The 24,603-nt window shown below is 38.2% G+C and overlaps 2 protein-coding genes across 3 annotated transcripts in view; one reads left to right on the forward strand and one right to left on the reverse strand.

Annotated features, from left to right (window-relative positions):
• LOC115632432 (neurotactin) overlaps positions 1–24,603 on the reverse strand; it is a 45,647-nt gene that overhangs the window by 6,848 nt on the left and 14,196 nt on the right. The window contains exon 2 of one of the 2 annotated variants that reach the window (XM_030529575.1): positions 24,285–24,321. The gene's annotated coding sequence lies outside the window, so the exon portion shown is untranslated. Of the gene's footprint in view, positions 1–10,729; positions 10,887–24,284; positions 24,322–24,603 lie in introns of those variants that run through there. The other variant, XM_030529576.1, reaches the window with a different exon arrangement.
• Positions 603–1,938, forward strand: LOC115632434. Its single transcript, XM_030529577.1, has one exon. The coding sequence runs from the start codon at positions 606–608 to the stop codon at positions 1,689–1,691; it is 1,086 nt and encodes a 361-aa protein (XP_030385437.1). The 5' UTR covers positions 603–605; the 3' UTR covers positions 1,692–1,938.

The raw sequence follows: 24,603 nt of genomic DNA on the forward strand, positions 1-24,603 counted from the left end.
ATATCTCGAAGTTTCTGGTATATTACTTAAGCTATTCTGCCCTAATACAGCTATATAAAATGATGAGACAAAATAAGTTTCGTATTTAAATTGATTTTGGATTAAACTGGTCTTTACAACAGGTTTGGCGGGTCAAGCTATAATGACTCGAAAAATCTTGGAGTTCATACAGACGGACGTCGCATATCGTATAGGGAATAAAATTTAATTTTATTTTATTTGGTTTAAAGTGGAAGTATAGTAGAAACTTTCTAAAATAGGTCATAAGCTATTTCCAATTTATTCAGCATTTTTAAACAATAAACGTTTTAAATGCTGACCGCAAAAATTACATCTATTTTTCCTTCCATTTCCTTCCATATTTCTAGTCATGTTTCGGATGTCTAAGATCAAATTTTTCAATTTTTTTTAAGGAAATGATAATGATCATAATTAATTACTTGAAATGATAATTTTCATTCCTTTAGCTGCTCAGTTATGTATGTGTAGTTGAATCACAGCAAACCTAGCGATACATGTACCGGGGCATCAGTCTGTAACTCATTCTAGCTCTGGTCTCTTTACAATTTACACAGCATACAAATATTCAACTAAATACAGTCAACATGAGTAAATTGCATTCGAAAACGGAAACTAAAGAGACTGGTTCCACTATACGAACCAGAAGTATACTAATGGCATCCACTTCTACGTCTTTCCTTCGACCCTCTAAGGTGGTTCAGGAACCGTTGCAGAGCTTTTTGACGCATAGCAGCTATGAGGGGTCCTGGAGCAACAAAGTGCACACCATGGATGGCTTTGGCTGCTATCGTTATCCCGATGGCAGTGAATATCGGGGCTGCTTTCAACGCGGCAAGTTTCATGGATACGGGCAACTGAAGCTTGCAGCACCCTACAAGTTCAATATGAAGGGGCACTTTGTTGAGGGAAAACTAAAGAATATTTCGGATATGTGGTTTGAAGATGGTCTGCACGTAGAGGGTACTTTCGAGGACGGACATCTTAACTGCAAGAATTGGAAATATCTGTCGGAGAGTGATCGGCGTTATCAGGGGGAGTTGACCTATGGCCAACAGCCGGTGGGACCAACCTCGTACTTGACAAAAAACCCCTTGGCGCGTTCCCTCAATACTGATAACTATGATGCGGAGGAGGGTATGTTCAATTCAAAAACGGGCTGGCTCACTGATCGCAAGCCGCCATTCAGTCAAACCTTCTATGTGAACTGTGACGAGGATAAGGCATGGATAATGCGCCATTGTCGAAAAGGATGCGATACATCCACTAATTCCATGGAGCCTGAGGCACGATTCTGTCGTCAGATTATAAATAACAATTTGGAGGATGAAAATATTAGGCAGGCCGAACTCTGTCTATTTTCGCCAGCCAATAACCTTGATTTTGATCGTAAACGCTACTTTCACAAGCTGTGTGAACAAATTGACGAACAGTCTTCCAATTCATCTGACGAGGCAAATTCCTCTAGCACCGAGTCCGATATTAATGTCGGGGATAGCAGTTGTGATACTCAGAGTTTCAGCGACGACTCGCTTAGTGAGAGTGTGGATAAGTCCGTTCACGATATCGAACGCATGGACTCTCGTGATTTCAATTTGAATGTGGTGCAAAGTAATCTCACACGTGGTCCCATAACAGCTGTGAACACTCAACATTCGACTTTTCAATTGTAACGTTCCATGATGGGTTATTTGCGATGGAAAAATATTTCATAGTATAGTACTCTTCATTTGAAGTCATTTGAAATTTGTCACAGGTTTTTCGAGTTTATTTTGAGAAAATCTGTTTATTTTTTGTACAGGAATGATTGAATTGAAGAAAGCGTTTGCCCAAATAGGACCCATTTTTAGGTAGAACCCTAGTTTAATTTCATGCGAAAACTTGTCCATCCAGAAAAGAAATAAAATATAAAATTTTAAAGATACTTGTATTTAAACTCCTACTGACTATATCATTCTTAAATACGAATTGTTCCTGCAAAAGACTGTAAAACTTTATTGGAGCACTTTTCTCCCTAACATCAAAATGTCACTCAGTTGAAAGTCTGACCACATATGCACATATAGTAGTGCTGTACCTATTTATCAGAGCATAAGTGTGCACATGGACGACTATCTGTCGACATTCTTGACTGTATCTTTGCCTCTGGCGCACTTGCAACTGCAACGCGTGCAGATATTGAAATGTTGCCACTCATGCAGCCCATGCCAATTGTCCATGCACAGCTCTATATTTAGACTGAAGATGCATTCCATATAGTCATCATAGTACTTAATTGCGAGAGCTTGAGAATTGTGCAGAGGTCCGTTCGCTTGTCTGGCCCTTCTTGACCGGAGAGGCCAAAGTTGATTGGCGCATATGACAGACGCAGCTGTCGACACGCATATCCACAGACCATATATTCCATAGAAAAATGACGGAGTAGGTACATATGTGTACGCATGTGTCGCCACATAAATGTGTTAGCTATAGGCTTTAATTTGTCTCAGCTCATAAATTAAATCAAATGTGAAACTTGCGTTTGACATGCGATTGTTTTCATCTCTTACTATGTTTTACTGCCACGCGAATAGAAATTGCCGTTAAAACATTAAAAAATGACCGCAAATGTGGCCATGTGGTGCACAGTGGTTGGCAACATATGAGTTACAGAGTGTAATTACAATTTGATAGGCTCGTAAAGTATTAATGCTCATTCGAGAGATGTAGAGCATTTGCGATAATATAATCATTTTTCTGTAATTTTTTAAGGCAATAAAAAGGGCACTATTATGTGATAAAAAGCTGATGAATTTTAATTTTATGTTTTTGGTATATTTATGAATGATGATACTTTTTCTAGATTATTGACCTGTTAAGTAATCGTTCTAAGTGCACCTTTGTGGTATTTTGAATTATTGTGAAATGAATACTACTTGAAAAAGTTGTAGTCATTAAATAATATAAAGATTTTAAGCGAAGTGCTCAGCTCTCTATTGGACTGCACAAATATATTTGGTAATATATTAGTTATTGGACGAAAGAGTTCTCACTTGAAGGCCTATTTAATATAATAGAATATTTTATTATACAAATAAGATTTGTGGTATTTTCTGTCTTGTGAACGAAATCAGCTATTGTATTCACTAACTTGTGTAATTTAATCAATCGGTTCGCTCATTTTATTTACTCCCACATTATATTGATAAATGATTCTTATGATTATCTAACTTAATCTTATCTATTTGGATGGAATTTACACTTAAATGGACATTTAGTGGAATTAACGTGTTGGTACTTTGTTGCGTTTCATCAATTTGTGGAAAGTTTTATAGTTGCAGCCCACTATGCGTTTCCTAAAAGCATGCAACGATAAAAAACGCAACTAATTGGCTGCACGCACACCAACAGACAGCAACCTATAACTTCAGATATATCGGCGTACACCTACTATAAGTTATTGGCCAACATAAACGGTGGATAAAGAACAAGCGCTTAGTTCTAATCAACTAATAAATTTTAGTATCCTTACTATTACAAAAGAGAACACTTTGAAACGCATAAAAATGCAATTATTGTGTGCATTTCGAATGGACAATTTGGTAGATTAACCAAAAATATATGTATACGAAGAAAGGTAAACCCAACCCCTAAAGTCCAATGGGAAAAATGCGAGTGTTGTGTTTCCCAAAGGTACAACCTGTATGGCCCAACTAACTGCACTGAACCATGAAATGGAACGAAAAAAAATGAGTAAAAAAATGGGAAGAACCGACAACGGCAGGGCAGTGAAAAAGGAAACAAATGCTGTTGTTGTTTTGTTGACTAACACACGCGTTTTTGCGGCTTTTTCCCGCCAGCCAAGTATGAACCTGAATTATGGCGGCAATAGTTGCCACCAACACTCTCACCTCCCGGGTCCCCCCCCATCCCGTCGCCAACGGTGTGCGTGTTGACACGCAGTAAGGCCCGGAAACGGCTTAGGGCGGGGGCAGTGGCAGGGGCAGGGTCGAGGTGTGTTTTGACATGTTGGACATTGCCACAAAGCGCATTTGAGCAAGTTGCAAGCGTTAGTTTCGGGGGTTCGACTAAAAAGGCAAGCCGTAGTGTGGGCGTTTGTTTATGGACAATTAAACAGGATATTAGAAAGCGGCAGGACACCAAAGCCCAGGCACCTAGTATTTGAGTCGTGGTAGTAGTGGTGGTGGAAGTGCCAAGGCTGGGCGGCATTAAAAATCATGAGTGCGATAAATTTGAAACGTTTCTGGATTGGATTTTAGTGCAAACAAATGCTTTTGATCGGTCCCGGCAGACAGATGAGAGGCAAGTAGGTATATACGCGGAAATTCGTCTAGACAGCAGCAAAAAATAAACAGCAACTACCACAAGAACAAAGCAACTATAATTATTGGTGGAGTGGAAAGGAAAACAGCGAATGAATGCCATTAACACGCGCTGAACAATTTGTGGGTGGATTGGCAAGGAGTTGTCTGCAGGCCTGCAGTTACACTGCACCAAAAATTTAGCGTTTCTGTTTATTACATTCTCAATTAATTCAAATATAAATAAATAGAAATATAAATTATAGTGCTGCCAATATATCACATATTAGTAAAACAATATTTAAAGAGTTATTTAAAACAAAGTTGACCCAAAATATATCCCAACTTGTTTCTATAAGTCTTTACCAATCTCCAGATAGCCCACAAATAAAGAAGTACATGCTTATATTAAAAGAAAAATTCACATTTTTAACAGCGAGAATTACATTTGTGGAAGAAGATCACTTTGCCAAATGAAAGGGGTTTTATCCTTAAAATAATTCTACATGAATTGGCAACTAACCGTTATAAAACTAATATTTCGAATTTCTCTATCCCAGTTTTATGATTTTGTGCATAATTCTTATATAATATTATAGCCCGCTCAGTCATCAGAGGAACTATTTGTGCCTTTTTGTGCCAAGCTGTTCATTAAACGAAAGAGCCTTTTTAGCAAAATTGAGCTAACAAACTATTCGATATTTTCGCAAGGAATTTATAAATTTTAAGATCGTTAACTATAGTGTCAGTTTTTATTATTTTAATAATACCTTGTCGGCACCATTTTAATCACTATTAAATGGTAAGTTGAGCAAATGTAATCCCAATTATATATTTAAAAAACTTATAATATTAAAAATAAGTTAATAAGAGCATTATGCATGATAAGGTTCCAAATTTTATCTTTTCTAGCACCCGAGCAGAAAAAGTTCATACTATCGAACGGTAGAACATTCATCGCTAAATGGACACAGCTTTTGATCCATAATCATGGCCATACGGATTTTCAGGCTGCCCAAAGCGACTTAATCTCCATTAATATCTAGCCTATCTTATTTTCTTCTAAGTGTTGGGGGATATTGCAAAATAAATTGCAACTAAAAATGGCTTCTAGGCATTGCCACCTTCACCAGCTTCCATGATAACTTGCTCAGCTATGCAAATATATTAACTATGACCATGCTATAAAGCAATCAGCGCCGCATTCATACAACAACCTGCGGCCACAGTGTTCAACCATTTTTCAATTTGCGCTTAATTTTTCATCCCAACTTCTAACGAAGTCAATTTGTCATCCGGCAGACCGAGCCGATGGTAACAAGCGGCATGATGGCCAAAGTTAATGGCTTTATGAAGGGCCGAAAAACAAGTCAACTAACAAGCGAGGCGAACCAAGAAGAGACAGGGATAGAGTGGGGAGAGCTGACAGGTGGACGTACCTATGGCCTGCCATATGCTAACAAGCAAGAGTTCAAGTACTTACGAGCATAGAAGCGGCAGCCGCATAGCCTCGAGCCCATTCGTGTGTATCTAACAGATACAAAACTTATTAAACGTCCGTTGCGATGTAATGACGCCCGCTCCATAAGAAACGAGCCGCTTCAAATTAACTTTTAACGTTCTGCCCCGCTGATGTTCTTGTTTTATTGTTAATTTTATGCCGATTTATCAGACAGCCAAGCACATGGTAATGAACTTGAGCGTTCGTCGTTCAATCAGTATGGAAAATGCGTGCCCCGAACCCATCAACTGAACTTCACATCTACCTTTGCGTTCTTCGTGCACGTGTCATGAAGGCACACTTCAATTTACGAGCTTACCCATCCGTGGATTCTGGCCGCGACACACGCACATATTTGCGAATATTCTCGCACAACCGCAAAATCCACGCGGTTCACTCCACGTGCCAAGTACTCAGGTTCCCATTTATATTTATATTTCTAATAGATGGTAATCAGTGCGGTTGCTAGCTGGATGTGTCTACCCCAAGCAGGTGGGTGCTTTATATGCCGGTCTTCCTGGATGGGGAGGGTGAACCATGGGTCGAAAAACACTGACAATTGGAGAAGAAATGACGTCATTTCCACTGTTTCAGTTTTCGTTTTACAAAAATAAGAGCGGTTTTATTTTAAGTTTGAATATCGCGCCTTTTTCTTATGCTTCAAGTGACACGTAAATGAAGCTAGTCTCAATTTGTCGATCAAAGTTGTAGCATGTCAGAACTAAGAACAACATAATTTTATTCTTTAAACTCTGCCAACAACTTTTATAATCATAATAATTTTATCACTTTTAATAATGTTAAATTGACATTTCAACTATATACGTGTAACTTTATAAATATATATTCAAAAATAAACAAGTATACAAATAGTTGCTATAAGGAATGCAAAATTCAAACAAAAATAAAGAATGTCTTTATTACTTAAAGCTTATTGATCGCGTGCACTCAAATGTAATCCGATTTGAAAATAATAGTGTTGGTTGTACGATAATCACGAATATGCTATCATATTGCACATTGATCGAAACGCACAGAAAACAATATAATTTCATTATCCAAGTGAAATGTGATATAGCAAACAAATAAATCAATTTCAATTGTTTAACTAATTTTCAAATTAGGTTTTTTTTTTTGTTAATAACGGCTAGTATTGAAAACATCTTAAATGTTAATTGAAGGCTATTCATTTCTATATCCATTTATCTGATTTGTTTTTCTTATGTTAAAACTGAGACGATTCAGACACTGCACGAAAAAATATTAATTTAGAAATTGGAAACAACGAAATCTGTACAAACAATATAAGTTTAATGATTAAGCAGATGTAGATTTCAAGATATTCTATAATAATAATAATAATTGCTATCACATCGTAATCAGCTCTCAGAAGAAAAGTACATAATCGGAAAAGGAATGCTCAGATGTGGAGAATTAAATGCCTGACTTGTTCCCAAAAGTGCTGGAGAAAAGTTCGAAATGGAATTTTAATTACAAGTACGAATATGTCCACAATAATCCACTGCGAATGATCTCTTTCAATTGTTTCCTAATATTTAGCCCACAGTGCGGCGCCTAAAACTTCAGAGCGTGAAAATTGTTGTATGAAAAGGGTGTTCGAAGCAGATTCCCACAGGACTGAGGAAATCACACATGCGATTTCAGTTGGGAAATGCTTGCAATCTGTATGCCGACAACCGCTTCCAAATTTTATGAATTCGAAATTACATCCACTTTAGAGACAGCAACATAAAAAAGAGCAACAAGGGTTGGGCCCTGTTGTAACCTTGGTTTCTGGATTTGAACAAACACCTACCTACCTTGATGTGACTGGCTGTGGCGTTATCTCGACGACAACAGCCAGTACGAGTCGAATGTAACGTACAATTTTTTATTGCGTACTTTATCGCGATTCGGACAGCACGGCCTGTTTACCGCCTACCAGCCTAGTCGGCCTAAGGACATGACAGTTTTTTCTAGTTTTTTCTTTTAACGAGAAACATTTGAGATAAGGGCGCAAGATTCTGAAAATTTGATAACTTACAGCAGCAGGCAGAGAGACCGAGAGAGAGAGAGGAAGAGAGATGTATGTGCGCCACAGGATATGGAACAAGGTATATTCGAAATTCTGCTTTATGACCCAAGCGAGCAATGCAATGTGTGTGTGTGTGTGTCTGTTTTTTGAGTTTGAAATTTTTGGATAGATATCCAGTCCATATTTGTTTTGTTTGTCAACAATGAAATTTACGTTATGGCGGTGCACCATGGTCGCCTCATTAGTTAGTGTCAATAGAGCCCATTGCTCGTTCGATTCTATGGGCCCATTAGTGGGCACTCGAGATTACCCATGGCGGGGATGGCGGGGCGTTGAGTGATTTAAGGCGCCCGGAAAAGCACACTGAAATGAAACATTTGACCGTGAACCGAGCAGCAACTGCACTTTGTTTGTCTTCAGTGTGCTGTTGAAAGTATTATTGTTTACCCAAGAAAAGGAAAAAAGCGACTTTCCCTTTGTGGGCGTTGTAATCAAACTTCTATTTGCTTGGAAAATTGAGGCGCAACGTACGTCCCTCTAATTGTTTTGTTGTTTACATTCGAGTGAAAGCCATGCTGGGACAACAAAAATGGTGAGACAAACGTGCCGCCATTACATAACACAGATATGTATTTCAAATTGAAAATTGTTTATTACACATCAGCAATAGCAATAGCAGTAACAGCAGCAACAGCAGCAACAGCAATGAAATTGTTACATTTTCACGGAGCGTTTTTCTTCTCTGAGGCAATCGAGTGAGAAAGCACAGACAATGGTCGACATGGAACATAATGTTGAAGCCAAAAGCTGAAGTTGCCACATTCGAAACGCTTGCCGCTGTTGCCCCAATAAATTTTCCCTCGCATGCAAATGTTGCGTCATGTCGTCGACGCGTTGCCAGTTTTCCTCGCTGTCAATTGAAGTTTTTCCCCAACTGTATTTATTATTATTTTTTTTTGGCCATGGCGGTGTCGTTTGTTATTTTTTTTGTACTTTTGTTTTAGTGCCTTGCTCGGCTGATTTTACATTGGACGTCGCGTTTTATCTTCTGCTGTTTTTGTTAATGATTCCCGGAAGTCTCTTGGGCGGCCTATATTATTCTCTTTTCTTTTTTTTTTTTTTTTGCTTCCTCTCTATCCCACAGCGGCACAACATATTTGTTCTTCTTTTTCGCTTTAATTGCCTGCGCCTATTAATTTATTATTATTGAATTATAGCGCAGCTTAAAGTCCACAACACACACACACACGTGTTTGTTTAGGATTTCGTTTTTGGATTTATTTTCCTCCCAACTCCAACGCGTACAGCGTTATGCATATTGATGAGCATGCTATTTTTGGTATAATGGCGCGAAAGGGAATTATTTTTATCATTCATATCCATATACATATTTGGTGCTGCATTTCTACAGACATATTTCAATTATGGCCTTAGCTCTGCTTCTCAAAAAGGGGTCCCCCCATTCTTATTGCTGATGGATGGAAATATTTCAATGACATTTGAGGATTAGTTCGGAAATGTTTAAGTTTGCGCAATAAATTTGATCAAGGATTTCAACCGAATGCGTTTATTTGCTTTACAATTTGATGTGGCGACAAAAATACATTCACAAATTCATCTCATTCCTAGTCGTAGAATAAAAATATAAAGAAAAATGGTAAGAGTACTTCTGTAAACCAATCCCAGAGATTTATGATGGCGTGCTTAAACCAAAAGTAAGCGACTTTGAAATCTAAACTAAAAAACTGGGTTATAGTTATATTACTAAAGCAGTAAAGATAATGCTTAGAAAGTGGACTACAGCACGTTTTATTATTGCGGATGTGCAGGAAATTAAATAAGTTCTAAAACTCTTTTGAGTTTTCTTTAATATCATTAACCCCAGCTTGAGGCTTGAGTTTTTCCATCTTCATATGTGAGCTTTGACATTATAAACCACATTTGTAAAAGGGAGTGCCAAGGTGCTTAGAAAAAGGAGTTAGGGTTTCCGTAAGTTGGAGATTTCAATAGAAGAGTACGACAAATTCTCTCTAGATATTAGATATGACATGATAAGTCCCAGCCGTAAATCCTGGTGCTCAGAAAAAAAGTTTGTAAATATAAAAAAGTTTGTAAAGGTGTTATTATTTTTTTTTGCTTACAAATCGATACCATTTAAGACATAATAAATTATATAAAATAAGTTGTTTTAAATGAAAGAGGACTCCAGATATTGTTGCGACAATAATAAACCGAAAGCTGTTTGGAAACAGACTATTGGTATAGCATTTATTTATGGTACATCGTTATATTAGATATGGTTGTAATAATATCTTAACAACATCTCAAGATTATGAAAACAATGCTAATGTTTTTGAATATTTCTTCATTCACCAATACGGGGATTATATTGGTTTTAAAGAAGTTTATATTTTACGCTTCTTTCAAGAAGTCATTATATGATTTAAATAGAATTTGTTTATGTTACAGCCCAGATAAAATTAATACCATTGATATCTGCGCAGCTTATCTCGTTAGTTCTTTTCTTGAAAGGAATTTGATCCCCAATAATGTTTTCTGTTCGAAATAAATCACCAGCTAAATGTCAATATTGGGTAACTGAAGACGAAAGGAATGCAGATCGTTAAAATCAGTACATGAAACTGATACGCCTAACACTCAACACTTCTTTCGAGGTATATCCCTTCGTCAGCACTTGAGAGGCAATAAAAAAGGCACTTGAAAAATGCTTCGCTCTACAAAAGTTATTTTCAATATGAAAAACAATTTTAGTTCAAAGTTTACTTTATTACAGAGTAATACAATTCCTTTAAATTGTTGGTAAAAATCACATAATTGATTTATATTTTAATACGTTAATGATTTGATCCTTACTTGATTCAGTTGGCGCTATGGAGGAGGCAGTCAAACAATTTGCACGTTTGGCAAAAAATATGGCATATAAAAATAATCCAATTATAAATTCCGAGCATGTATACAGCCCGAATCCTACAGGACTTAGGTGTGTATATATTTTGGATGCGCGCACAAATTTTTCGCGTTTATTCCTGGGAGATAAATCGCACTCACACACACAAACACACACACACGAATGTTTCACAAAAAATTCACCGAATTTTCTTCGTTTCGTTGTGGTTTTTTAAAAATTCTTTTCTTATATTTCAACACAAATACAAATTCATGCAGCGTGTGGGCGGCCAGTGGGGATTATCCTTTATCAGCTGCTTCTTCTTTTTCTTTTTTATTTTTCCTACAGTTGGCGTTCAAATCGGAGAGCGAAATTCGCGTGTGGCGCCCGTTCGAAACCAAAAAGCGTGCGGCATGTAGCAGAGCGTGGCTCAAACTGTTCGCCGGCGCATCCACGATGGATGCGAGTCGCGGCAGCAGCGACGGCGCCGGCGACGTCGGCAGCGTTTGTGGGCAGAGAGCGGACACCGCTCTCACAATGGAAAATTGAAGTGAGCTGAAAATTGAAGTGCTGTTGTTGCTGTGCTTCTTCTTCGCGTGCTCGCTCTATTTGCGGCATTGTGTATGTACGTGTGTCGTGTTGCTGGAAAGCGCCGCTCATGCCTCTGTTGCATGCAACAAACTGTTTTCGTGCGGCATAGGGGTTGTCTGTTTGATTTCCAACGGCGTCGACGCCGACGATGGCAGCAGCAGAGCTGTTGGAAATAGCGCAAGCAGGGCGAACGTGCGATTGTCTATGTGTGTGTGTGTGTGTGTGTGTGTGTGTGTGTTTTTGTTGTGTGCAGGGATTGTGCATTGCCCGTTACAGGCAAATAAAGAGAGAGGAGAGGGACGCAAACCAATATGGCACATGGCGGCGCATCGCTTGTACAGTAAATGCAAAATACAAGCTATGAGGACTAACGCCGTGCAGCGCCTGCCGTGATTGTATGTACATATGTATGTATACATACATATTTATATGTACACTTAAAAAAAATAAAAGTATGCAAACAGCTTTTAAATATTTAAATCAGACAGTGGAATATCCCGCACCCAAACAAATTGCGCATATAGCAGGAGCAAATGGAAGAAGAAGAGCGCGCCTGCTGCTGCATTTCAGTTGCAAAGTACTGGAAATAAATTGTTTCGCAAATAACTTCTCTTACAATGAACCGATTGTGCAAATTTAAAACAAACGTTGAGAAGGGCATAAGAATTGAGTATGGATAGCTAAGTTTATGTAGCATTGGGATTATGGACGAAATTCTGTAGTGAGGGGAAAGGGCAAAATTCAAATAAATTTTGCCTAGGGACTAGAGAGTACTCATTTGCGCTATGTGGGCTCAGCCGCTTCCGAAATCCTGACATCAGGATGGATGGGCATGTCTACACTATATGTATATGTTCATAATATATGTATACACTTTTTACACTTTGGAGTAAATATATAAATATATATATAGAAATATGTACATTCTAACAATATCTATCTATCTATCTGACAATAGATATTAAGCAGCCCTTGAATATTTGAGTGTCATTGAAAGTTAATTGGATTTAAACTCGTAAGAATTGTAATTGTAAACACTTTACTTTTCAACAAGTTGTTCTACGTAACTTTTGTTGCAGATCTAACCGTAGCTTTACATTTTCTAGTGAGAGATATAATGAAGAATGGTTTTCCAATGTTTAAATTGCTTATTTGAAATAAAATACCATGTTTTATTATATAGTTTTGTATGTGTCTTTCTTTCTGGTTTCAATAATGAAAGAGTACACTTAAAGCGCAATTTTTTCGAGTGTACGTATAGTTGCTGGCCAACTATGCCAACTAAGGAACCAGGCGCAATTCCATTTACCTAATGGCAAGTGTTGAGCCATCCGCTCCCTACGAGGCGCAGTTTTATTTTTTAGGAAACATCTGTCACTGGGAAATCACTTTGATGCGTCATTACGACGAGTATTTTACCCTCCACCCGTTCGTTGGTTCGTTTGGCCACTCATTCCACCCTATTTGTGCTTCTGCCAAAGTCGCGTCCTGCTGCGTCAAATTTTCTCACAAATATGCCAAATACATTTGTTGTTGTTTTTTAGCTGCTACCGCTTTTTGTTGCTGTTGTTGTTTTGCCATTTTTCATGTCAGCTTTTCATGAGGCGCAACTTCTCGACACAAAGCCAATAAACTGTGACGCGAATTTAAACTAGTCGTCGTCGTCCTCGACCTCGTCGTCAATGCTTTTCCTGCTTCTGGGCTTATCCAGACAAATCGTGGGATCTGTGTGTCCTTAGAATTTGTCACAAAGGCACGTGTGTGTGACGAAACACACACACACACACCAATACCAACACCCACAACTCACTACCCACATGTCAACAACTATGGACACAACTTTCACGCCTGCAGAACACAAAATCGGATTTGGGGATAGGGGCTGTTTCAGCGCCTTAAACTGAACTCTAAGTAGTTATGTATGCTCTATTCAAATTCAATTAAAGGCAACACAGGCCCTTTAAAGCTACTGAAGCATTTCATTGAAATCGTTGAAAGCAGCTGTTAGTCTAACACAGTAGCAAGTATAATTATATATATGTGGGCGCATGCAGTTCACCCCGACAAATAGATGAACTGATAGATACGACGACTTGAGGTAACCGAGAATGTATGGCATATGAAATAGATATCGAATTACGCACCGAAAATATAAACTTGACGTATGCCCGTCACGTTCGCGTGTAGGACCAATGAATGAATGCCAGATGATCGCATTGAGGAAACCCACAAAATGTGGCGGGGGCGTGCTTAACGTAAAATGCAATCGAACACTGAGAGAAATGATGTGTGGTAAGTACAAATAAAAGCAAACAACGACTTCATTCTATTTCTATGTATAGGAACTGCAGTTAGAGAGTGGTCTGGTTGTGTTCGAATATATCAAGGCAAGTTTAAATCCAAATGAATAATCTCTATATATATAAAACAGTTTGTCCTGACTGACTGACTGACTGATTGGCAATCAACGCACAGCCCAAACGGTAAGAGCTAGGAAGCTGAAAATTGGACACATGTTGTCTTCAATGGTGTACGTGAGCACTAAGAAGCGGTTTTGGAAAATTCGAACGCCAAAGGGGGGAAAACGGGCTCCAACGTTTGTATGAAAAATCTCCAATTTTCATCCAATTAACTTCAAACTTAGTTTGTATACTCTCAAAAAGAATACAAGAAAAACTGTATACTTGGTTTTTCACCATTTTTCCTGGGGCATGAAAAAGGGGGGGTTTTCCGTTGAAAAATTGAAACACAATCAACACCCCACAGCCCAAACGGTAAAAGTAAGGAAACTGAAATTTAGGCTCAAGTATCCTGTCATAATGTAGGTGCTCACTAAGAAGGATTTTTGGAAAATTCGAGCTCCAAAGGAGGGAAAACGAGCTTTAAAAAATATTAGTTATAGTGGTCATGTTCGTTTAACGAAATGGCAAGAACAAAAATGTAACGGACTACTGAACATGTTCATTTAAATACCTTAAATGCCTTCCTACTGGAAACTTATAAGGTGAAAACATATGGGTAGGTTATGCACACACAAAATAAATACAATTGGAAACATTATATTGACGGGCAATACCTGCTAGTCCATGATAAAAGCTTTCTTGTACTTTATTGCTATATAATTTAAATAGTGGTATAGTATAAAGCTTCAACTGTAGAATTGGTGATACTAGCAATAAAACATTTTTTTCCTACTATATGTATACATAATATGGAATAGTTTCAATACAAAATGAGTCCAGGAATTGTTAGATAGGGGTTACAGGAGATCTTATTAGAAGGGCTTATCTTAAAGGCATAGGGCACTCACTAAAGCCCTTTTACTTCTGAGGCTGTACATCAAGACTTTTAATATGCGAATTGATGAAGGACGGAGATAAGTCAGTACTATTCTGGGAACTGGATTAGAGTGTGCAAAAGAGACGTTAATGTGGGAGCGTGTAAAACACATAAAATAGTGTTATATTCCATCGCTAGACAGTACTACCGTCAGATGTTCCGCTTTTTAGTGCATTGTAATCCAAAGAAGTTGATTTGCCTTTGTACTGACTTTAATGTGAACCGAAGAAGCTACAGTGTTCGTTTTATGTGTTGGTGTTTATGTGCAACACGTTTCCTCAAATGTATGTGGTTCTTGTGAATTAATTTCTCAACACCATCCATTGTTTGTGTAAATTGATCTCTGCTGAAGGAGCTCACAAAATTGATTGTCGATGATAAAATGCTTGATTTAGTTTATTCTTAAATAATAACAAGCCTATTGGATCGTTAGACTTTCAATAAGCATCTATTTTCGCCCAGTGTGTGCCGCATGACAGCGCAAAGGGAAGCGTGTCAGGGCAGACAAACAGATAGACAGTCAGACATTTAGACGACAACTGAACATGTGTTTCTTCTGATCGCTCTCTCTTTGCCGATGACGATGCCTGGTTACGTTTGGCTGATAATTAAGGAGTCCTTCTTCCCAACGAAAATTGGATCAGTAGCTGGACGCGAAACCGGAAATCGTTCGCCAATGTACACAAAATGGTAATTCAATAGCAAAATGTCTGAAATTTCAATATGCTGTCAAATCCAAAGGCTTCCTTAAGAAGCGACAGCGACATGCCAACCCTCAATAAAAATGACTGGTTCCAGCAATTTTGGCCAAAAACCGAAAATCCGCTTAATGTTTGAGCTCAATTATATGGCTTTGTGTGGCGCCCACACTCCAATTTGTTGTATTAGTCGTAAGTTGTGTTGCTGTTGTTGCGCCTGTAAGTAGGCTATAAAAAACCAAGCAAATACATGCAATACATAAAATGCCCCTTTACGCCAAGAATTATTGTCATGGCACAGCAAGTTGAAAGTTGTCTAGTTGTGGCGACGTTTTATGACCGACCGTAACCAACCGCGATGTTTGCGCCCACTTGGCCCAACTTCACAACCACCCACAACCAACCACCTACAATAGACCAACGACTGCCGACCACAAGGCGCACAAAGTTTTATTTACTCAAGTCGGCTGTGGCACATGTTCATGTTCACGTTCCTGTTCGTTCTGGAGACACAGTAGCTAAGTGTCGTGCTTTGTTGTGGGCTGTAGCTGGCCATAATGGAGTCATGTTGCTTTGCAGATAAAACATGAGACGCTTTTAAGTGTCCCTCAGAGTTGAGGTTAAACACCTTGGAGGACACAGCCAGGCAAAGGAGTGCTAAAGAGCCCTGTTTCATGGTGGCGGTTTCTGAAGGGGTATCTCCCCTCCTTTTGGTAAGTGTTTCTCTGGTACGGCATATGGGCGCTATTATTTACTAGAATATGCAAGAGTAGACGAAAATAACTAAGTGGACTGATGTGAAGTATGTATGTTGAATAGGTGAGTGCGCTTTCGAAAATGGAAGCAAGAGTTAAGAGTTGGAGCTTTAGGTTATTTGTAAACACTGTATTAAATGGAAGTTTCTAATAAAGGAGTACAGAATGTATCAAAAGTCGTTGGAAACTGGTCAAGAGTCTTAAGTCTGTATTCCGACATATAAACTTAATTATACACTCTTATTAGAATGTAAAGAACATGTGGCTTATTTTCCTACCTTCGCTCTTAGTAAGAATATACTTGATTTTTTGTGGGGTACTTTCATTCCGAAAGGGGAAAATTAATCTATTATTAAATTTACTAACTAGAGGATTTTTGAGTATAATATGATTAAATTTGTTAATATGGAATGCTGCTGTTTTACATGCGTGGGAGCGTAGAACTGATGCAAACCGATTGGGATAAAATATAAAAAGAAAGTAAGAAGTTTAGTTTATGTGGAAATGTGGACAATATTGACGAAACTATGAAGCGGGAAAGGGGGGCGAAAATCAAAAATGTAAAATAAATTGGCGGGATTAGAAGAGATTGCAAACCAAGTCTGGTCAATGTGGGTTCCACTGGTTCCATAATCTAGGCGTTCATACAGACGGACAGACGAACGAACTTGTCTGGATCGATGTCTCCCCTCATGACGATTAAAAATTTATACAATTTATGGGTGCACAAAGTTTAACTTGAATCCGATGTGTTTGTAATATGGAGTTGTTTACTAAAACTACCGAAATGACATTCAATAAGGGATAACAGGGCGATATTAACAATTTAAGGTATTAAACAGTGTTTCTTAAATTAGAGCTGAAAGAAGATTTCTTAAATTTCGCTTAAAAGTTAGTTGAAACATAATTTTGCAACCTTTTTTTTTTAACTATTCAGAACAAGCATAGAAAGTTTTATGAATGTTTTCTGTTGACTCCACTACAGATCCTGGTTTCACACCCAAACTATCTGGGACTGTCATCTCAACCATCAGTAGTTTAAACGGGGGCTACGCGGATGTTTCTTGACCACTTTGAAGGTGAAGTAAAGACGACTGATCTTTTTTTTTTTTTTAAAAAAAAAAAAAAAAACATTGCATCCCCTTGGGTACAATTCTCAAAGGTCAATTGGGTCTTTTGTGTGCGAGTCAAAATAGTCGTCATTGTCAGATTGCGGACACGAGCTGCTTTCTCATTTTGTTTTTTTTTTTTCGTACTGTCTTCTTTTCGTTGTGTGTGTTTATTTCGACACATTAAAAGACAATTTGGCCATAGATCGAGGGAGCTCAACGGACCGAGGCCAGACAAAGGTATAAACACACATACCTAGTTGCAGAGCAACAATGTAACTTCTAGATACTACTTCAGCATTTCTCTTTTATGACACAAAGGCAGTTGAGATACAAAAAGGAAAAACGAAATAAAACTAAATGCATAAATGAGCATGAGTGCGGGATACATGAATGGATCGTTCCATGGTTGGCTTGCATGTTTGAGCAGACAACAAGAACAAAAACAACTACAGCAACAGCAACAACGGGCACAAAAGATACAAAAAAGACACAAAAAGCGACGCCCATTAAAAGTTACTTAAAAATTGACAACAAACCGTGTTCGCCAGCTCGCCTCAGATACATAAGCATACTCGCACGTTTGCGCTCAAGTGAGTGGAAATAATCACAAACAATAGAACATGCAAGAGTAGTTACAACAGAAACAGCAACAACAACAACAACAACAGCAACAACAACCGCCTGCAACTTGCCGCTGCCGTTGCATTTCTCTGCCCCAGCCGCCGCCCTCGAAGTGCGAAAGCAACTTGACAACGGTTAATAATTGACAATGCAGCTCCTCTTGGTTGGCGCACGAAAGCAAAACGGAGATTAGGCAGCCACGGATTAACACTCGGAAAAAACTAAGAAAGCCATTGGTTGAAATTATAGATTATACAAATATTGGATTGCTTTAAAACTTTTCCCATGAGAATATTGTTTAGGAACAAGTTTCTTATTCAATTTTAAATAAGGATTCAAAGTTGATGTAAATTTGCATTTAAGATGACACTTGATATGATATATGCTAATATTTCGAAATCTTTCAAATTAAAAATGGATGATAAAATACGGAAAGCATTCAACAGTTTTTTAATAAAAACTAAAAGTGAATAAAATGTTATTTAATTTCAGCTTACATTAAAGTTCAAAGGTTAACTATTTAAGATAAAGTTTAGAAACAATTCAAGGGGTTTTTAAAAAGAGTAAAAAAATTGTTTATACATTGTTATTAGCTCGCATTCTTAACACCAATTTAGGGATTTGTTCACTGAAGATGGAAAAATGTAATCCAAAATTTAAAAATAAAAATTGAATTAGCTTGATATATGTACTATATATTATATAGTTCACTATTTAGTTAAATAGCAATATAAATTATTTTTGAAAAAACAGCCTGACTGATGGATGAATGATTCATTTTTTCAAAGACTATTTCCCAATTAACTTAGTATTTGTAAATATTTTTCCGAGTGCAGGCAACGTCTTCAAGAGTCTGCTGCTGCTGCTTCAAATGCATTTTTAAAGTGTTGCGCATACTGCACTCGACACCCACAGGGGCAGCTGCAACAGCGAAGAAGCAGCAGCAGACAAAGATGAAGCAAATGACGAAGACGACGACGATGTTGAACTTCAATTGCAGCAGCGTAAGATTAACAGAAAATTGAAGTAAGTTGCCGTTGTTGTCCCGTTGCCCGCCATTGCTGATGGGTTGGGCAGCAGAGCTTTAAAAAAAATATGGAAAACAAAAAACAACGCCTGCACAGCACACTCGACAAGGCAGAAAACTGCAGCAGCAGTTGACATTGATGTGCTGCAACAGTCGCGGCCGCAGGCATTGCAACTGCGACCCAAGGCAGCAGGCAAATGCTTTATAATATATTGTTGTTGTTGTTATTGTTGCATATATAGCATATATGTATGTACTTATATATTTTCATGTGGTTGTTGCCCATAAAGCAGCGTCGCAGCTTGCAGCTCGCACCTCAGGCCCCCTCAACGACTGCCACTTGTGTGGGCGTGAAAGCCACGAAAGTTTGTTGCTTGCTTCAATGCTGCCCCATCAAGAGGCAGGCGCTCACGCATACAAATAATGCAGAGAAGAAGAAGAAGAAGAAGCAGATGAAAAAAAGAAAATATTATTAATGTCAACTTCCTACAATTTGAATAACGTAAATTGTGCCTCAAAGATGCTAGTACGAGTATGCTGCCTTACTTGCCAGCCCGGCCACTTAATGCGACATAATTGATGCACAATGTGCGCCTTCATGAGGCAGCAGCATACGAGCATTGTGCCCATTCAGTATTCATTATGCATGCAATGCTCTGCTCTGCTTTGCTCCGCTCTGCTCAATTTGATTAACAAGATGTATCTGTGAGATACCATTTATGTTGAGCTTTGATCCGGAGGTTGGTGTTCGTTTGGCGACCCGTACCCGTACAAATTAACCTTCTTTTTCTGCGAAGGCGTCCAAATATGACTCAACTTACTGCCAAAATATCGATTTTCTCGGCAGTTAAACGTCGCTTACATTGTATGTCACATGTGGGCGTGGCCGAGTGGGTATCTGTCTGAGCAGCTACATAAGCTTCAGGCCGTGTGGGCGGCATTTTCATTTTCAAGGAAGCCCTTCAAAGTTTTTTTGCTTCATTTTTTATGCTACGTGGTCTGTCTGTCTGGCGGGTCTGACAATTATCCGCTTAACGTGCCGCCTGCTCTTGTTGCTCTTGTTGCTGTTGTTGTTGTTTGGGGGCAAAGCGGCGTTGCACGCCGTTACTTAAAGTATCTTAAAGATACAATTCAATTGCATGCTGCCCTTGCTATCAAATGCGCAGCCATAATTAAATGCTTTCAACGCACAAATTGAAATGACAGCTCAAGCATATTTTCAATTTAACGGCCATCAAACAAATGCTAGAAACAATTGCTTTATCTTAAAGATACAATGCAGTCGTAATGAACTCGCTTTTGTCGCTGTTGCAGCTGATGATGATGAGGCAGCGCATTTTCATGGTTTTATAATCGAAATGAACACAGCACAAAAGCTGCAGCAATAATTACTAGTATCTATCGGATAGGTGGCGGATGGATAGCGAAAGCTACATGACGCTCAGTCGACAGTTGAGCGTTGAAAACGAGAAATAATTACAAAATGCCAATGCAGCACGAGCCATTGAACTTTTCCATGGCAAAGCACTTAGATACTCTTCTATCTTTTGCAGCTGAGCAGGAAATTGATCTTTTATTAGCACTGCGGGTGGGGGCCTGTGAAAAAACCGAAAGATACAAAAGTATCTGTGCAGTGCATGCGCCCGATTAGAGCTCATTTCAAATACATTTGATTCAGTGCATGTGGTCCAAGTGTAACCGCAAAAAGTCAAACAAAAATTCGAGGCCGCCAGAGTAATCGGACCCAACCGCAGACACTACTCTCAAGGCCCGCAACACTGCAGAGATTGCTGAGGTGTACACGAGATAAAGCCTTCAAAACTATAAACAAAATACTGCAGAATTGGCGCGTCAAGTTGCCAGCGCTTCAGTTGAAACTAGTCAAGTACGAATAGCTATGGATGCTCTGCAAATAAATTGCAATTTCTTATCTCCCAGATAACTAATCGGCATACAGTTCGGATCAGCCTAAACAAACGGTAAGTACACTTTTAAGTTAATCATAGAATTAAAATCAAATTTTTTTGGTTTAATTTATGATGAGGTCATTGAAGATGTAATGAAGAGAGTTTAATTAAAATTCTGTTGCTTTGAGACACTATGTGAGCTTAGTAAAATTATCTTATGTAGGATGCACAATTAGAGAAGCTAAAGTCGAGTGTCCCGACTTTGAAATGCTCTGTACATATGTGTAGCATAAATAAAGAAATTATAAAAATTAAGACAATTTAAAAACAAAATTTACCTCAGTTGGTATTTGAACTCACGTAAAAGGTGTATTATTAGACATTTGCATAGGAATTGTGTATATGTGAGTGGATGCATGTCTATGCGTGTTTATTCGTGTCTGTGTGAGCATCTTTGAGATACAGGTGTTCATACAGACAGACGGACAGACAGACATAGATCGACTCTTCTTGTCATGCTGATCAAGAATATATATACTTTGTGGGGTCTGCCACGCCTCCTTCGGCCTGTTACATTTTTCACCTCTCGTAAACCTAAAATACTTTTGAACACTTCATGTACAGAGTACAAAAATTGCATCTAGTTGTGAGAGTGCCTAATTCAGTATCTAGAGAGGATGGGAGTGTTCGCGACAAAGTTGATAAACGTTTGATGCGATGTTTAAAAGTAACTCGATGCCGCGCAGCGTCAGCGAAGTCATCCCAATCGAGTTAATATTTGTCTTAAATTTGTAACGTAAATTCATACATAATTAATATTGTAAAAGGCAGCGCTCTTGCTCATCAAAGTCTAGTCTAGTAGTCTCGTTTTAGTTGCTCTCCAGCATTCGAAGAGGATTAATTCGATCTCCCTTGTTTGTGGTTTTAGGCGAAGCAAGACAGTCGGTCAGAGCCACAGCCATAATATTAGTACTTAGTAGTTGACAGTGGAGATTTAAAATAAATAAAAATAACGTTGTTTTAAAAAACCAACTTAGTTTTATTTGTGGAAAGCAAGTCTTGGCTATAATTTTCAAAACAGCTGCCAAAAAATATTGGAAGCTCAACAAATTTTATTTTAGACAGTTCTACGATTTTAGTGAAGCACTTCAACTCTGTGTTTTTACTCGTAGTACGGCGCTAATTTATCGTCATACTTTTATCTGTCTATATATAAATAATTATTTATATATATGTACATGTTTTATGAATCATTTGTTCCTTTCCCTTGTTCGGAGCCATTCAAATGCAAGAATCTCATGTAGGAGGAATGCCCAAAAAGATAAATATAACCATACAAAACTCCCCATTGGTGCGAAAGTTTAAGATGCAAGGACAATTATGAATGATTTGTGAGATTGGGGAGCTACTGGGCGTTGGTGAGAGCAAACGATGCATGCCTTTTCTTTGGCGTTACGCATTTTATGTTCTCGTTCTCGTAGAAAATTTGCTGATATTTCGTCTATATCAGCGCCCTTGACCAGGCCACTATATTAGTTCATGCAAACAAAGTTCTGGTGGAATGGATCGATATATGTTATGAATAATTTGCTAAACACAATCTTAAAATAAAAAGAAATAGTTTCCGAATTTATAGTTTAAGTTAAAACAAATAATTTTCAGTCCGTCACTAGTCGATTATTTTTCAGACAAAGTATTGCTTTAGTACCAATGTCAGAATAAATGAAAAGTGTTCCTGAACTCAGCCCATTCAATAATGGGCAATTCTTAAAACTATTTATAATTCTAACTATATAAATCTATAAATCCCAATTCCACTTAATGATATTACAAAACACTTCATAAAAAAAACAGATTCAGGAAGGGCCATTTATGGGTTACACATACTGTCTACAAACTGCATATACTCTTTAGCCGAAGGGCATTGAATGCTGAATTTGCAATACGAAGCTAACAGTTTTGCGCCAAAGGACGCTGCTGGTGGTCCACGCTCTTAATTAAATTGCTCAATGGATTATGTGGCTGACGCCAACGCAGCAGCTTGGGAATGAATATAGGAACTGACTGGCATTGAGGCTGATTTGGCTTTTTAATAAGCAAGCAAGCAAGCAAGTCGGCGGAAGTTGAAATCTGTTATTAGAGTCCATTCAGTGGCTGGTTCCTTATCTCGAATTGGTCAAAAGAACCGTTCTAATAAGTGCACCGAGCGCATTCAAATGTTAATTTTAGTGAAGTTTGCTGACTTGGCTGGACACAACACGTGTGGCTTCACACAGCGCCCGCTAAAACTTGAAATAAAAGCTGAATGTCATTAGCACTTTGTCGCCTCGGGGTCTGGCTGTGAGTCTCAAGCGAAGCGTGCGAGAAAAACTAACAAAAAGCCGCTGCAGTTCGTTAGCAGTTGGGGGAATACAACATCCGTAAGTGCTTGTTGCCGCTGCTTGTGGCTCGATGGCCGGAAACGGCACTAGTTACATGTGCGGACTGGCAAAGCAGCTAACACCTGAGCCACGCTTCGATTCACTGGGCTCCGACGAATTGGAGTTGCAGACCCAACCCAACCCTGGCCCAGCGACTAGGCGGCACTTAATGACTTGGTCGTTGCGCCTCCAGATGGCATGTCTTGGAAATTGATTGCCTCGACCTGGCAGTAGAAAACACCCACACACGTCAAACACAAAATCGAATTCAGTGCAGCTGCATAGAAATGCTTAAAGTCGTTTCAAGTTCATGGCAATTCAAGCGCAAAAACTGCGCACCGAGTCCTCCAACTTGGAGCCAACAAATGGGCCAGCAACATGCAATTTTCAAATCGCAGATGCAGCAGCAAAAGCAACAGCAGCGTTTAAATATAGCAACATGTCACCAGCCAGCAAAAGCAAAAACAAAAAAAACAACAACAGCAGAAACTGCAACAGCATCTTTGCGGCAATGAAGCAGAAACAGCGCAGCACGGCATGATTCACACAAATGCTTAACGAGATTCAATTTATGGAAGCCACAACGAAGCAGAAATGCTCTTTAGAATCCGTACTTAAGAAAAGAAATAGCTTTTGTATTGGAAAGAATTTCTCAGTTGCAACAACCAATGCCGCTCAATGTCTTCAGCTCTTTAACAAATTTTATTTGTAAATACAAGTACACCAAATTCTATGGTACACGGTTTTAAAATTAAAAATTTTATTTATTTTATATATAAAATTTTATATATGGACTTGATTCCATGTAGCACGATTCAAAATAACATATGATCAATGTCTTTTTTTACACGATTTTTGTTTTACACGACTGGAACCAATCTACCGTGTAAAAACAGAATTAGGTGTATGCTCTTTTCAGGGCATATGCACATTTCTGATAATTTCAATTTTTATTACTGTCACAAGAGTTATCAAAATGTTATATATATATTCTATATATATTATATTATATATTATATATTCTATATATTCACTTTTATTGATTGCTCACCTATTGATTGCTTTAAAATCCTTAAGTGGTTTTGAATCTGCAAAAATAGAATAAAAGTGCAATTAGAAATGGGAAAATTTTAATGGAAACTATTAAATTTTAAGTTGGAATTATCAAGCCAGCTTAATTACGCCTAATTCTGTTTTTATATGTTTTTTTTACACGATTTTGATATAACACGGTTTGAAAATGAAAAATTTCTCTTGAGATAAAGAACCAATCACCTATTTTTGCATATGATCAATGTCTTTTTTTACACGGTTGTTTATGGAACCAATCTACCGTGTAAAAACAGAATTAGGTTTATATAACGCCAGAT

The sequence above is a fragment of the Scaptodrosophila lebanonensis genome, unplaced genomic scaffold (assembly GCF_003285725.1).
Source record: "Scaptodrosophila lebanonensis strain 11010-0011.00,11010-0021.00 unplaced genomic scaffold, SlebRS2 tig00001415-arrow-pilon, whole genome shotgun sequence".
Classification (NCBI taxonomy): domain Eukaryota; kingdom Metazoa; phylum Arthropoda; class Insecta; order Diptera; family Drosophilidae; genus Scaptodrosophila; species Scaptodrosophila lebanonensis.

Excerpts from the sequence above, each read along its gene's own strand:
- LOC115632434 (XM_030529577.1), top strand. The coding sequence starts at position 606 with ATGAGTAAATTGCATTCGAAAACGGAAACTAAAGAGACTGGTTCCACT.